Raw genomic sequence first — 15,295 nt, forward strand, 5'->3', positions numbered from 1 at the left:
GATTTTTGACCTTTGGGTCTGCACCTGTCTAGGAGTTCAACGATCAGTGACCAAAGTCACCTGTCAGTCAGGCTAAATTCACTCCAAAGTGGCTCATACCAACAACTAAGTACCAGGGAGAACTGCCCACCAATGCTGAAAAAGGTTTATGTTAAAAGGCACTGGCCTGTTCCACGGCTAGATGCGTTTTGCAAAATGCAGAGTGGTAGCTCCTCAGTAACCCATGGCATCCCCCTTCTGGAATTTGCCAGCAAAAAAAGCAAACCACAAATGTACTAGCCTAATATAAAAGCTATTTTGATAGCATAATGTGGAAAACTGGATTACTAGTACAAGCAAAAAACTTTCTCTACTATTACATACACCTGTAAAAGGAGTGCTTCGCAGGACAGTCACCACAGCATGTGCAGAGAAGGTACTACGGCAGTTACTACCAGCAGCTCTACAGCCCATGGAGTATAGCCTGCTCTCCCCCTCTACCCAAACAAGTTTTACCAGCCAAAAGTGCACTTTTGCTGGTACGGCAGGTATGCGAGAGGCTCTTGCTGGCCAGGCCCTCTCCCATGCCAAACCCCCATGCTGCACAGGCTCAGTCTGTCTGCACTGCAGGTACTGTGCAAATCCAGAGCTGATAGCCCAGGTTTCCTGCCACATACCAACCCTTTACATGAGGTCCTCTTAATAGGTAATGTTTTACACAGTGGTGTGACATAAACATTCCAATTACACTAAAGCATACTTATATTTTTCAAGACAAACACTTGTTGAAGCACCTTAAAAAACAGCAGCTGGTCAAACTGTTGGCCTTGACTTTACACTGTTCTGCACTCTAAGTGGATCATACCAATAAAAGGGAGTGTGACATGTCATTAAATACGGCCAACAACACTTTAAACTAACATAAACTGATGACAGCGTGCAAAGCACAGAATGGGGACCATCAAGCCCATTATGCTTCTTTCAGATTTCCCCAGGTCCTCCTTCCCTGTCTGCAAATGTGGAGCTGTGCAGCATTACTGGAAATGTGCATGGTGGGGAGCAGCCACCGCAACACGGCCCAAGCTTTTGGGAGGCTTCCAGTAAATCTCCCATGTGTGCACACTAAGTGAGGCACATCCCGTAAGTGCTGGATTCTGAAAAAGCTGCACAGAACAAGTGCTCCCTGGAAGTGTCAGAAATCAAAGACAGAAATATCGGTGCCTTATGTCAAATATTCCAAGATACAAATTAGCAGGCTGGCTCTCCATGCTCTGCTGATGGTGCAAACAGGATGAACACATGCCACATGAGAAATACCACTCTTGCTGCCCTGAGTTGTAGCGTGGCCACAGCGAAAACAACTGCAACAGTCCCAAATACTTCCAAAGACAGATACTATCTGCAATGTTGCAGCGCCACATATTTGCTCCTATTGTTGTGGGACTTCTCCAAAATAGAAGAATGTCCTATCTTTGGGATTGCACTTGGTGTCAGTAGTCAGTGAACTAATGAAAACAAGTCCTGAGTACATACTTAGACATTTAAGACTCTGGTAATGCAGAACCAGGGCATGTTACTGATAATAATGTGTTCTATGGGGCATAAGCAGCCATGGAAGATAACGAACCATGGAGAATAAAACAAAGGTTTAATTTGGTTATTTAAATGACCAGTTAATTCTACCTGGTCATTTATTATCACACAGGTAAAAGTGAAATAAGTAGTGAAAACCAAACCCCACCCAATCAGCCAGAATCTTCTGGTCTTAGTTTCAGGGCTAAATTTACCATTTTGGACACCAAAATAAAGACCTTTTTTAGAAAATACTGAGGATCTGGCATCTTTTCATTATTCCTGCTGTGTGTTTTTAACTACACTCAGTATAAAGTACCGTGTAATACATTCAGCACATGTTGTTTGCAGCGCAACGCTCAAGACATTGAAGATGCATTTTGCACCCAAGTGAGACTAGAGTACCCCATGCCTATCCCTGCAGAAATCACTCCTATGTTTGTCTACAGGACGTGTGTCCAATTCAGAGAACAGAATGAACAAAGAATTCTTTAGGGAACTCAACTGTCTTCAAGCGAGTCTTTAAATGACCCACATTTTCCCTCTTCACTGTATATCCACCCTTAATGTACAGGTGCATAGCAACTCATTTAATCTTTACCATCTGCAGTGAGACCATTTTTAGACTCCCTTTGTAATCCATGGGCAAAAAGGGGTCCTTCCAGATTAAGCCTCCCGTGACATGTTTTCATCTTTTAGCTGAAGATAAAGAAAAACATCTTTAAAAATTCTGTCTTGTGCAATTTCTGTAAGGCCACTGACGTGATTGTTCTCACCTGCTACAGGTGCAGCATCCATGAGCCCAGTTTCTGCAACACCCCGACTTGTGCAGAGAACAGAAGAGCTCACAAAAATGCCACACCCATCAGTAAGACCCTTCCTTTCACAAATTTTGGGTATTTATGGTACTACTCAGTTTTTAAATTCTATCTGTAACTTCAACAGTCCAAGACAATTATCACCAGATGCATGATAAATGGCAGTCTTGTGAGCCGGGGATTATGAACAGTAGTATCACATCTCCTTCACATTCTCACGGGGCTTTAAAATCCCTCAGAAACCTTGATCGAAAGGTGCTCTTCTGGCAGCAAAACATAATTTCCTCACCCTTTTAATATGAGAAAATAGATCATTTCATTTCATTCACATTTTCCAGAAATGCCAATGGTCAGATGACGAGAAGTTTCATCTTGAAAAGTTACAGTTACAGAAAGTCACAGGTATAAAAAATGACACTTGGGAACTAAAATGCAAAGCAACACCACACGATTCTCATTGTCACTCCTGTCTCACAAATGCCCCACTTTGGACAAAAGTTTGCTGTCGAATGCTGCAAGCAGACCAGCCTCAGCAGCTGTGAGCACTGAATTTGAAAACTCTGCCCTTCCTCCTGAGACAACACCCACAGCAGCCTCCACCTACTGCCTTGCGAATCTCTCCCGTTGCCTTCCCTGGTCATCCCCACAGGGAGTCATCCCTGCACAGAGAGAATCAAAGTCATCCTTCTGTGCCTGGAGGAGATGCTGTCCCCTCTTTGGCTGCGGTTGCTGCTCCTCCCCAGCACCATCTCTCAGTGGCAGCAGAACAGCCAGAAAGCCCAAGGAGATGCCAGGGACATCCCTGGGCAGGGCCGGCAGGAGACGGGAGTACCAGTTCCAGCCTGGCAGTTGCTCAGCAAAGTAGCTTAACTGCTAAGCTTGTAGCATCAAAAGCTAAACACCGTACAGGTTTCCTGAGCACAACGGCGGTGCTCACGCCCTAGCCGCTTAAAAGCCACAGAAGGGTTCAGCACCCACAGCCTTATCACACTGGATTAAAGACCAGATTCCTCTCCAATCACACAAGACTACATATTGGAGCATTACTTGTTCCACGGAGTATCCTTAGAAAAAAGCAATGCTAGCAGCCGCATTTGTACCCGAGATCATCACACATCCCCTCGGTCCTTGTTGCTCTGCGTGACTTTTTATGTTAAGCTGATTTATGAGTGGGAAGATGGAGGAACGAGAGAGTGTGAGATAACAAACTCCAAGGATGTAGAAGAAACTGCTAAGAAAGCAAAGAACCATCGCTGCATGCAGGAGGTACCGATGCCACGTACAAAGAGCCGAGGCCTCAGGTACTCAGAGCAGCCAGGTACTTTCCATACACAACCTTATTCTTCTTTGTACGGTCATCAGGAAAAGCTCTGTTGCAATAGGTACCAACATCTCCTCTCCTCCAAGTGTATCGTACACATTATATAGCTCCCATGATGGCAGAGAGCAGCTCCAGCAGCTGCTTGTGCCAGCCCTCACTGTGGCAGCACACAGCATGGCTGTCACATCGTAGCACTGGCTACAGTAAGGCTCATTTCTAGGACTGGCTGAATAGTTTCTGACAAAATGTTTTGGGGTTTTTCTTGGTCAAAATATGCTCCATCACTAACATGAAGTCAGAGAAATATAAACCATAATTTTTTTCTCTCTAAAAATAGGGGTTTCATCACAATACTGTTTCACATAAATTTTCGGAAGTTGAATTTTGTCATGAAATGGTATTCTCCTTGCTAATCAGCTGGCAGGTTCTAGTTTCTCCTTAAGCACATTGTCTCCTTGGATCATATCAGCTTACGACAAGGTTGGCACGGAAATCCTCTACACATTCTCTGCTATTACAAAATAAATTAGAGGCATTATCATTTCTATGAATTCCTTTCACCCTTTTTCTCTATGACTACCTGGGCACAAAGAATGAAGCAGCTCGTGCCATGCCACGCGTCGTGCAGCTGAATATGCCACAACCTCCAGGCTCAAATGTTTGCCCATTTCAGTGTTCATGTGGCAGATGTCACAGACTGGATTAGGTGAGATGAGTTACCCTCCCCGAATATTACACAGCAGGGGAAGTAATGTATAATACTGTCTGACGCCTGCACGTGCACCACACATCAGGGAGAAGCGCACAACTCTTTCCTTCCAAAGTGCCTCACGGTTCCGGTAAATCAAGCTGTGAAAGTGCAGACAAGATCAGTGGCAGCTCTCAGTCCTACTCAGTCCAGCTTGCTCAGTCAGATTCCAGAGCCACCTCCATCCGTGCTGGAAGCACACACTGTGCTTCATGCAGAGACTTACATCTGTGGGATGACTGAAGCTATAAAAAGTGCTGACAATTTTCAGCAAATTTGCATATGTTGCTACTGCTGCTGCTTATATAAGTGATTTCTAGCTAACCACAAATACAAAAAGCAATGCCCAAAATAGATTTTAAAACAAACCGCTTGCAAGTGTGACTGAATGACACATTTCCCCACCCCTCTGAAAATCACTTCTCTAGAAAAGGCAGACGCAACAGCCAGTGTTTCCCCCGAGGGTCCTGTGCAAAGCACCTCCTGGAGTACGTACCCCAGAGGTCTAACACCACCTCACCCCAATAAAACTTGTGACAAACTGAGACACACCAGAGACTTGTCCTAGGTTGCTGTCAGGTCTGGAGCTGTATGGATCTTTCTACACACATCATCCCAAGCACCTCTGATGCAGGTGGGGTGAGGAGGCAGTCCGCCTCTGGGTAGGAAACATTTTGTTACCTTCCGCTGTTAAGAAATCCCTCACTGTATCACACACCACATTCCACCTGCTCTATACCTATGTTCACCATGGCAGTGCTGGCTTGAAGGACTACTCATTGCCTGTATCTACATGGATTCCTCTTCGCACCAGGATGGGAAGGACAATTGCTTAACCTGGGACTGAAACAGCCTGGTACAGAGGATCCCTGCATGGCTCTGCTTAAATGGCCAAAAGGTCAGGCAAAAATATGAAAGTATGCACAAGGGAGGAAATGGTCAGAAGACGCAGCTGCTAGTCCCTGACTTTCAGGTCTCATGGCTGACATAGCTATAAATCACCACAGGAGCGGTGAAGGTTGAAGCTGATGGTGTATCTACTCAATGGGATATGGATCACAAGCAACAACATCCCTCCTTCCCCAAGCCCCTGAGTTTGCACAAGAGTGTTGCTTGCTCGCTCATCAAACTCAGTCAAAGCAAAACTGTATGAATTTGGCAGCATTCTTTTGGATTCCTCTAATGTCAATGGATTCTTATGTTCAGGAAATATTGGGGGGCGGGGGGGGGGGGGGGGGAGGGTGTTTCTCCATTAACTTGCTATTTCCAAGAGCACAACAGTGTAAGAAACAGTACTTGGCTTCCCAGCACAAGGAAGACAAGGACATACTGGAGAGAGTCCAGCAATGGGCCACAATGATGATTAAGGGATTGGAGCATCTGTCATACAAGGAGAGGCTGAAAGAACTGGGCCTGTTTAGCATCAAGACAAGAAAGCTCACGAGGGATGTTATCAATGTGCACAAAAACCTGCGGGGGGGACAGTAAGAAAAGCAGAGACAGACTGTTCTCAGTGATATCCAGTGAAAGGATAAGATACAGTGGGCACAAATTAAATCACAGAAAACCCCTTTTAAACATAGCAAAAAACTGTGAGCATAGTCAAACACTGGAACAGATTGCCCAGTAATGTTGTGGAGTCTCCGTCCTTGCACATATTCAAAACCTGACCAGACATAGCCGGGGAAGCTGGACTAGCTGATCTCCAGAGGACCCTTTCAACTCAACAATTCTGTGAGCAAGACCCCAGCAGCTTCCCTGACTGCTGCCAACCAGCCGGGCCTTGGGGAACCCGTCTGGAACCCCATCACAGAGCTAATACACTCCCTTGCCCACTTTGCTCCCTGCTTTTGACAGTCTTTTGGTTTATGCTATCCCTTTTGCTCTATGACAATTGTATCCTCTCCAGAGTTCACAGAAACATCCACATGCTCCTCCAGTCCTCCTCCAGCTCTCACTGTTTCCATCACTGCCATGAGCAGGAACCTCCAGCCATCATCGTTTTCTTATAACCCACCACTGTGGGCTTGCAGGAACCAAAGGCTGCCGAACATCTTTACCTCTTTACCTCCCTGTGTCTCTCTTGCCCCACATTTACTACAGCTTTGGTCCTGTTTTTGATCTTCTGTGATGAATGAATTGAAAACACATTTTCGCTAGCAAGAGAACTTGGGAGGCAAAGGCAGCAATCCCTCAGGAACGCCCATCTATAGCACTGGAGTTTGTTTCCCACAAGCCACCTTCACGGTTTTCTCAGAGCTGTCTAACTCCATGTTTGGCATTAAAACCAGTTCTGGTTAACCATCAGCCATGGATACCTTTTTTTCTTTGCAAGAGCCAAGAGCTACCGCTCAGTGTGGGTGCACATGAGGAGCAAGAGCCTGCCCTATCCTCAGCCCCTGGATAAGCCAGCTAGAGCCACGAGGCAGCATGCAGATGATCAGCGCTGGCAGCTCCGCCGCCTGGCTGCCTGTGAAGAGACGCAGGTGCTGTTGCTGCAGCACAGTTTCTCCCAAGTCAGAGATAGCATCAGGAACAGAAATTTCTCCTTTTTCGTCCAGCAGGAACCAGCATGCTGCAGACTGGCTGCTAAACTAACTGCTCAAGGGTGGAAGAGACTCCCCTCTCAGCTGCTGTCCTTCATACCCTTCTCGCTTCCCTCTTTCAGCTCAGGACCAAAACTCAGTGCAGACTTCAGAGCAGCGCTGTCAGAGGAGATTTCAGTGTTGGTAAGCATGAAGTCGTACAAATGAGAAAATCCAGCCTCCCTGTCTATACACAGTGACAGGCTTAAAGTTTGTAAGTAGAAGGCCATCTCCTTTTGGTAGCACCCAACCACCTGACAGACTTTGCTGTGAGGCGAAAGGGTGTGCGCTGTGCAGGGCAAACCCTGCCAGCCCTGGCACACCACAAGCCATGTTCATTCACTGCTGTGGCCGAAAGTGCAGCCAGCTGTCCTTCGGGATAATGAGTTACAGGGCTCCAGAGAGAGGAGCACAGGTACCTGCTGGAGGGAACTGAGCATGGGGAAGCGAGGGCAGGACAGAAGGCGGGAATAAACAACATCTTCCTCTTTCAACAACAGTGTGTGGTTAAGTTCAACTGAGAACGTAACGCTGAACCTTACTGAAAGCTGCAGGGCCAGGGCCACCCTAAGCCAACATAACTGCCAGTAGGTACTGAAAGGAGGATCATGTTCATGGCCCTGTCTGGCTATGTGTTGTCATTACCTCCCTGATGCCGGCCCCAATGGCAATGTGGTTGGACAGGGGCTTAGATCGGAGAACAGAGGAGAGTATTTCTAACGTGGTGTCTTTCAGTTAGATCAGGTCCCTGAGCAAGCTAGCTGCATACCCACACACAAGGGAAAGGCTACCTGCACAGAGCCATGGGAGAGACACACAGACAGATCTGTCTTCTTCTCACACATCTACTCTACTGTAACACGTGCCAAGTGCCTGTGGTCCCATAAATTTGGTTAATTTGGTTAATTAGCTCTCATTTGACATATTTATTAACTCCGACTCACAGTCGGAGGCACCACTTTTGGAGGAAAGGAAAACATGCCAAAGTGAACACCACTTGCTATCTCTCTTACCTTCTTTCCGAAGGTTTGCTCAAGACAAAGGAGGCTGGGCTGTGTGGACAATTGGTCTGCAGCAAAGTTTTCAGTGGTACATGAGCCGAGCGCCAGAAGGGCACATCTGGGGGCCTGCAGACACCGATCCGAGCACAGTGCGACTTGCTTAGACTCAAAGTAGGAAGAGAGGTGTTTCCAAGGGGGAGATGATAGGAAAGCAGTTATTGTATACGCAGAAGTGATTTCCCACTGCCTTTGCTGAGCAGAGTTTGTCTCATCTCATGATACATTTTGCCTCAAACAGTTCCTAAATTCCTGGTTAGATGTGTAAATATTTAGCAATTTGTGAAACCACAAGCATTCCCATATCTCAGTAAATGATCTTGTAGGTGGCAAAACTGACAAACAAAAGGACTCCCACATTCTTAAACTAACAAAAAAGCCCAAGTGCTTCAGTGGCACCAAAAAGTCCCTGGCCTCACTGTTGTAGTGCTGAGTGGGGAAATTTTGCTATCGGTCTTTCCAGGTAAAAATGAGAAACAGAAACTCAACGGAAACATCACAGATTTTTTAATTCTTTTGGACAGGAGAAACCGAAAGGCAATGCCACATCTATAGGCAAAATGTCCTTTTGCACAGAACCTTTTGCTCACAGAACATTGCTCTGCATGCATCTGGTGGGCCTGGTTCTGCTCAGGGCTGTGCTTCCCGCCACTCTGGGCTTCCCAGAGAGTGTGCATGGAAAACCTGGGGCGGGTGGTGCCTGCCTTGCATGTGAGCAAAGCAGGCTGGCTGATTCCCCTTAGAAACCTGGAGGACAAACAGAGGCTGACCCGAGAAACACTGTGCTGCTAACCACTTCAGCCCAGTCACCACAGGAACACTGCTTCAGGAGACCATTTCCATACCCACATCCTAGGTTAAGTTCCAAATGACAACAGGGCATGGTCAGCGAGGGAAGGATCGATAGGTTCACGGCAGGTTCTTGTTTTGGCGCATGAGATGTGTCAGATTTCACTTTCAGAAATGCAGAGACTGCGAAGGCGCTCTTCGTGGACATCTATTTTACACTCACATTGTGTCTTGTTTGCATAGGAGAGAAAGTAATAAACAAGTTCAGACAGAAGCAGTCCTGAGGTGGGAATGAGACTGTTGCCCTAGCTGTCAGGGCCCTGAAAACAACTGAAGCTAACAGAGCTTCTCAGCATCCTGATGGGAAGTCCATGACCTTTGAGTCTGGGCAACCGACTCCAGCTCTGCTGGGGCTCTCTAGGGCAATGCCACGCATAGAGCAGCAAGGTATTTCCAGCCAGCTGGGGAATTGTTGCAACAGAGGGGACATCTCTGAATTACCTCTTCCACTACATGAAGCCAAGAGACGTTCAGTGAAAGGAAATGAGAGGGAGAGGGAAGGGGAGAGGGAGAGAGAGAGGAGGGAGAAGAACTTGCCCAGCATCTGGCCCACACGCAGGACTGACAGGAGCTATATCACCTCAGCCACTGACTTCTGCTGCTGTTTAGCAATTGTGAAAACACGAGTGTCCAGAGGAGCCTGCATCTCGCCATGCAGCCTTAACTCTGCTACTCCATGGCTGCGCCAGAGGGTTCCGAAGGCTCCAGCTGCCAGAGCGGAGCCAGGCAGGCTGCCCCTCTGGGTGCCGCGTACTCTCACCAGCACCCAGCACACTCCAGCCCTGGGGTGGCCGGGGCGCCTGCCCCGCCCTCGGCACAGGGCAGAGCGATGCCGAGGTGGGTCCCCGACAGCAACGCCAGTGTGCACTGCGGGCACCCCCTGCCAGCAGAGCTGGCGGCTGGTGCACCCCCGGCTGCCGGCCAGCGGGGGAGCCGCGGGCCGTGCCCGGCGAGCCGAGCGCGGGGCGCTCCGGGACGGCTGCTTCCCCTGGCCCGGCCCGGCGCGGCCGGCGAGCGGCTCCCGCCCACCCCCGCCACCCGGCCCGCCCGCGCCGCTCCCGCCTCCCGCTCGGCGCGGCCCCGGCCCCGCTCCTACCTCCAAGAGCTGCACGTAGCTGGCCGGGAACCAGCCGCGCAGCCCGTCCTCCTTCTGCCCTTCCCACCAGCCGCCGTCCGGCACCTGCAGCACCGTGATCAGCTCCCCCGCGGCGAAGCGGAGCCCTTGCCGGTGCCGCTCCCCGGAGAAGGGGTACAGCGTCTGGCAGCGCGAGCCCGACATCCTGCCGGGGGACGCGGCCGCGCTCCGCCCGCAGCCGCCCCGGCCTCGGCCGCCGCTCCGCGCCCGCCCGGGGCGCCGCCGCCCGCCCCGCGGCGCGTCGGGCTGCGGGAGGGCCCGCGCTGGCCGCGCCCTCGCCCGCCCCGCTGCGCGCCGCTCCGCTCCGGGGGCGCGGCGGGCGCCGAGCGCTGGCGGCGGCGGCGGAGCGGGACAGCCCCGGCGCCGGGCGCCCACGGGCACCGCCGGCTCGGGGCGGGGTGGGGGAGAGGCGGGACGGGGAGAGGGGAGGGGGAGAGGGAGGGGGGAGGGGAGGGGAGGAGGAGGGGGAGGAGAGGCCACCCGGGTGCGCCGCCCGCTCCGCGTGTGTGTCACTCGTGTCGGCGGGACGGCGGGTGTGTGTGTGAGAGAGAGAGAGGGACACCGTGTGCGTGTGTGCCCCTGCGAGACATCGCGTGTATGTTCGGGGGGCGGGGGGGAGAGACACCATGTGTGTGCGAGTGCACGAGAAACAGAGGGTGTGCATGCGCGCCTGTGTGCATGTGACACCAAGTGTGGGGGACAGACACTGTGTGACCCCATGTGTGCATCAGTGATACCCACATGTGGGTTTGTGAGAGGCATCCATGTGTATGAGAGTCACCGTGTCTGTGACACTGAGACACCCGTGTGTGTCTGTGAAAGGCGCCACGTGAGACACTTGGTGTGTCTGACACCCGTGTGTGTTTGCACAACACTGTGTGTCTGTGAGAGACAGCGGACAGCGTGTGAGGTGCCACGCGTGTCTGTAACACCCGCGTGTATGGCCCGGTGTGTGTGAGATGCCACATGTGTCTATAACACCCGTGTGTATGGCCTGGTGTGTGTGAGACACTGTGCGTGTCTGTAACACCCACGTGAATGACCCGGTGTGTGTGAGGCGCCACGCATGTCTGTAACACCCGCGTGTATGGCCTGGTGTGTGTGACACCGTGTCTGCACTTGGAGACACTTGTGTCTGCGTGAGAGTGAGACACCTCTGTATCTATGAGTCACCGAATGTGTATTTGTGACACACACCCAACTGTGTGAAATCCATTTTGTCTGAAAGACATCGTGTGAGACACCCAAACGTGTATGAAACATACTAATGTGTGTGACATCCCCAAGTGTGTGCGTGTCTGCAGCACCCAGCTGAGTGCACAACTTGCTCTGCGTGTGCATGCCTGACTGCAGCACGTGTGTGAATCACACGTGTGAGACGCCTCTGTGTATGTGAGACCCTGGTCTGTGTGACACTGGTGTGTACGTGACAGACGCACCATGTGTGTGAGGCCCTCATCTGTCTGACACTTGTGTGTGTGTACGTTGTTTACGAACACCCACTCTGTGTGCACAACCTGCTCTGGGTGTGCATGCCTGACTCACTCTGCAGCACTTGCGTGACTGCTCTGTCTCTGTGTGTGTGTGTGTGTGTGTAAGACACATCTGTCTTTGTGCATGCAGGTGTGTATGAATGTATGTGTATGTCTCTGTCCAGGTATGCACTCCTGACTCACTACAGATATGTAACATATACCTGCCTGTACGTGTACGAGCACTGGTGTGGATGTGTGTGTGTGGAGCCCAGGCATACCCATATGTGCAACTCGCTGCAGGCTGGGCTGGCTAACCCACTCAGTGTATGTGTGTGTGCGCATGTGTGTGGGTGAGAGGATGTGCATGTATGAGACTCGCCCACATAGCACTTGAGATCTCCACGTGTGCATGGGTGTACCTGAAAGGCAGGGCACGCATACCTGGGTGACATCTTGTGTGTTGTTTATGGGATACCTATGTATGTGTGTGTGAGACTCTCCCCCAACTGTGTGTGAGAAACTCGATCTTATATGAAACTCCACCTTGTATGACGGTGTACAAATGTTTGCTTGTGCAGGAGACACCTGTGTGCGTGTGCGAGACTCACCTGTGAGCATGACTTACTGGGGTGCATGTGAGCACGCAGCTTTGAGGTTGAGCTGTGTGCGAGTCCCACCCTGTGTTTGTGTGCATGGCTCCCCCTGAATGGGCAAGACTCACTCATACAGGCGACTGACCTGTGTGTGTGTGCATGGGACGACCATGTGAGACCCAGCTGCCTGTGCGTGGCTGTGCTTTTGTATGTAAGCTGGCTGTGTGTGTCTCTCTGTACACCTGTGCATGAGAGACTCACTCCAGAGTGCCTCTAAGAATTGATGACCAGAGTGGCTCACTGCACCACAGGCATGTATGAGGGTCTCATTCATGTTTGTGCAACCTGCTGCACAGCTATCTGCACGTGTCATACCCATCAGTAGTACGTGTGGCATGTGGAGGAGAGGGAGAGGCTCCCTTCTGTGTGTGCAAGATTCACGCCAGCATGCGTGTGGAAGTGTGAGGCAAAAGAGGTTGGATCTGCCTGACAAGCACCCCACAGACGTATCCAAGCCTGCCACCCAGCATCGTTTTGTAGTCAGTCGGTGGAGAGGGGAAAGGAGGGCGCAAACCTGCGGCTGTATTCGGACATCAGTGAGACGAGTGGGTCCTTCTCCCCACTGACTGATGGGAGCCAGACGTGCCCAGCAGACATGTCCACGTCTCCTCTGATGCTCACTTGGTTGATTTCCTCCCAGGCACTGTGTGTCCATAAGTGAGCAGGAAACCACGTCTACTCCCAGTGTATTTGTGAGACCCTTAGGAGTGTGCAAGTGTGTGAGCACTGAACACAGTGTGCATGTGTTTGAGAACTTTGTTGGTCCACAGGAGAGGCTTGCTGCAGTACAGGGATGCGTGACTGACTCCAGAATACACACGCATACATGTAAGACTGCACTTGTCTATGCGTGTACACATCATTCACTTCAATGCGTGTGTGACTCAGTTCACTGTGAATGTGACAAAAACTCATAATGTGTGCAAAACTTGAGATGTGTGGTTTGACTCAGCCTGGTGTGTGTTATGTCTCAACAGCAGCAGGCATACACTGCATTTCTCTGCGGTTTCGTGAGATTGTCCTCTCAGGGAGGTTTGAGACATAGTGTGGACCTATATAAGCCACAGTGTATTCATGCATGTCACTCCGGAGAGCATCAGATCTGCATCAGTGTGTGATTGCCCCTGTGTGCATTACAAATCTATCTCCATGTTCCAGTATGTCACTAACTCCACAGGGCTCATGATTCCTCTTGCACGAGTCAGTTTATGTGCACTAGTCAATTGTGTGTCCCATTCTGCTACATGAGAGTGCCTGCATGTATGCTGCACATTTGGGCATTGCATTCATGTGACTGCAACCTGTATGTGATGCTCCTTGCCTGCTTGTAACTCCCTCGACTTAAGTGTGTACATGACCTACTACGGTGCGTGCAAGGCAGGCGTTCCAGCTGTCTGCAGCCCTCTGTGCATATGCACAGCCACGTGCTTGTGCAACTCATTTCAGGGAGCGGGTGCTGGTGTGGGTCCTGCACTTCAAGGCACACACATCAACTTCCGTTCCAGTGGAAAGAACACAGGTGCTTCTGTGAGTCACTCCAAGTTTTGCGCAATTTGCGGTGTTTCGCTGTGAGCTCAGTCCTTTTCACAGACTCCATCTGACCACTAACTCCTGTATGGCCTGTCCTGTTTCTAAGATTCAGATTCCTTTCTCTTCCATCTTTTTTCATGGAGGAAGAGCCTCCCATTTCTCCTTTTAATTTGTTCTTGCTTTGCAATCAGTCGTGAGGAGCAACTTCAGAACAACTACCACCTTTTGTGCCCACAATGTACCATCATGTGTGTGTCTCCTGGCCTGGGGCTGCACAGGCTCTTTATTTATGTGACACTTTATCAGAGTATTTTTCTATCTCTCTTTTCCTGGAGTTTTACAAATTTTCAATACCTTTTTCTTCAAAGTGAGTAACCAGGTAGCCTGACTGTAGCCTTTCTCCTGAACATTTCAGAAGGTGACTTTCAGTGTAGCTGTCCTTCATTTAGACAGCCTAAGCAGCAATCTGAGCTGAGCTCCTCAGGTTTTATTCTTAGGATTCTTTCAACAACTTTTGGACTACTTTCCACAGTTCTATTTTTGATTCTCTGAATTTGTGGTAAATTGCTTAAAATCATCCCCTTTTGATAAGCATTTAAGCTGATAACTATTGAACTATGCTCCATTATGTGTTATTATCACACCAGCTGTGTCTTGCTTGGCAAAAAGCAACAGACCTGATATAATGGCACACAGCCAGGTACAGCTATCAGCAGTATTCTCTAACAATGCTGTTTATAGATTGCAAGAACTGAAATCAAACCGAAAAGCTCCCATTTTTCTTCAGCATATACAAACCCAGCTTTGCCTGTGTTGGAACACAGATCCAAATAGTTCAGAGCTTTCATGTACAACAATGAATTTTAGTCTAAATTTTACTTTTCTTATGTTTAATGTTGCCAGAATAATATTTTTCTTCAGTTTATTCTCTGATATTTTTTTCCTCTGCTAATTTTTATACTTCCAACTTGTTCTGCTTTCTCTTTATCTCCTTTTCTGATATTTTTGCAGGCTTCTGTCCTTCTTCATGTGAACTTTCTCGATGAGAAAGCCTCTAGCAGGGTTTTAGTCCTAGGGTTGTCCACTTCCTGAAGCAATTACAAACTTCAGCTTTTCAGCAGGTGAGCCCAAATGTAAACACTAACTTCATTCTTATTTTGCATTTTCTTTCTAAACCTGTTACTACAACTTCACTTTGGCTTGTGTACAAATGTCCAGTCTGTAAACAGAAGGGCTCCGTTCACATCAGAGGATCCCTTTCAGTCACTGGATGTACATACCTCTTGAACAGGTCCCATAAGTAATCCTCATTTCATTGTGCAGCTAATTACACGGTTAGTTTCTCTTGAGGTATGTCTGGTCCTTCTCCTCAACTTGCGAAATGGCTTTATTCTTGTACAGAGAGTAGCTCTTACCAAAGGCTTGGACCTATGTTTGCTTCTGCACCATGTATTGTCTTTATCCTGAAGGATGTAAAGGGTGACATGTTTATTGTCTATGAGAAAAATTATTTCTGAGCATAGAAAGCTTTTTTATCTAGCATAAGATGTCAGAGTCAGAGTCACTAGATGG

The 15,295-nt window shown here is 49.3% G+C and overlaps 1 protein-coding gene across 2 annotated transcripts in view; it reads right to left on the reverse strand.

Annotated features, from left to right (window-relative positions):
* GAS7 (growth arrest specific 7) overlaps positions 1 to 10,209 on the reverse strand; it is a 98,647-nt gene extending 88,438 nt beyond the window's left edge. For both annotated transcript variants that reach the window (XM_059828221.1, XM_059828220.1), the window contains exon 1: positions 10,027 to 10,209. In XM_059828221.1, coding sequence (XP_059684204.1) covers positions 10,027 to 10,209 — 183 coding nt within the window. The remainder of the gene's footprint in view (positions 1 to 10,026) is intronic.
* Positions 10,210 to 15,295: the final 5,086 nt, after the last annotated feature.

This window comes from Gavia stellata, chromosome 22, assembly GCF_030936135.1.
Source record: "Gavia stellata isolate bGavSte3 chromosome 22, bGavSte3.hap2, whole genome shotgun sequence".
Lineage (NCBI taxonomy): Eukaryota > Metazoa > Chordata > Aves > Gaviiformes > Gaviidae > Gavia > Gavia stellata.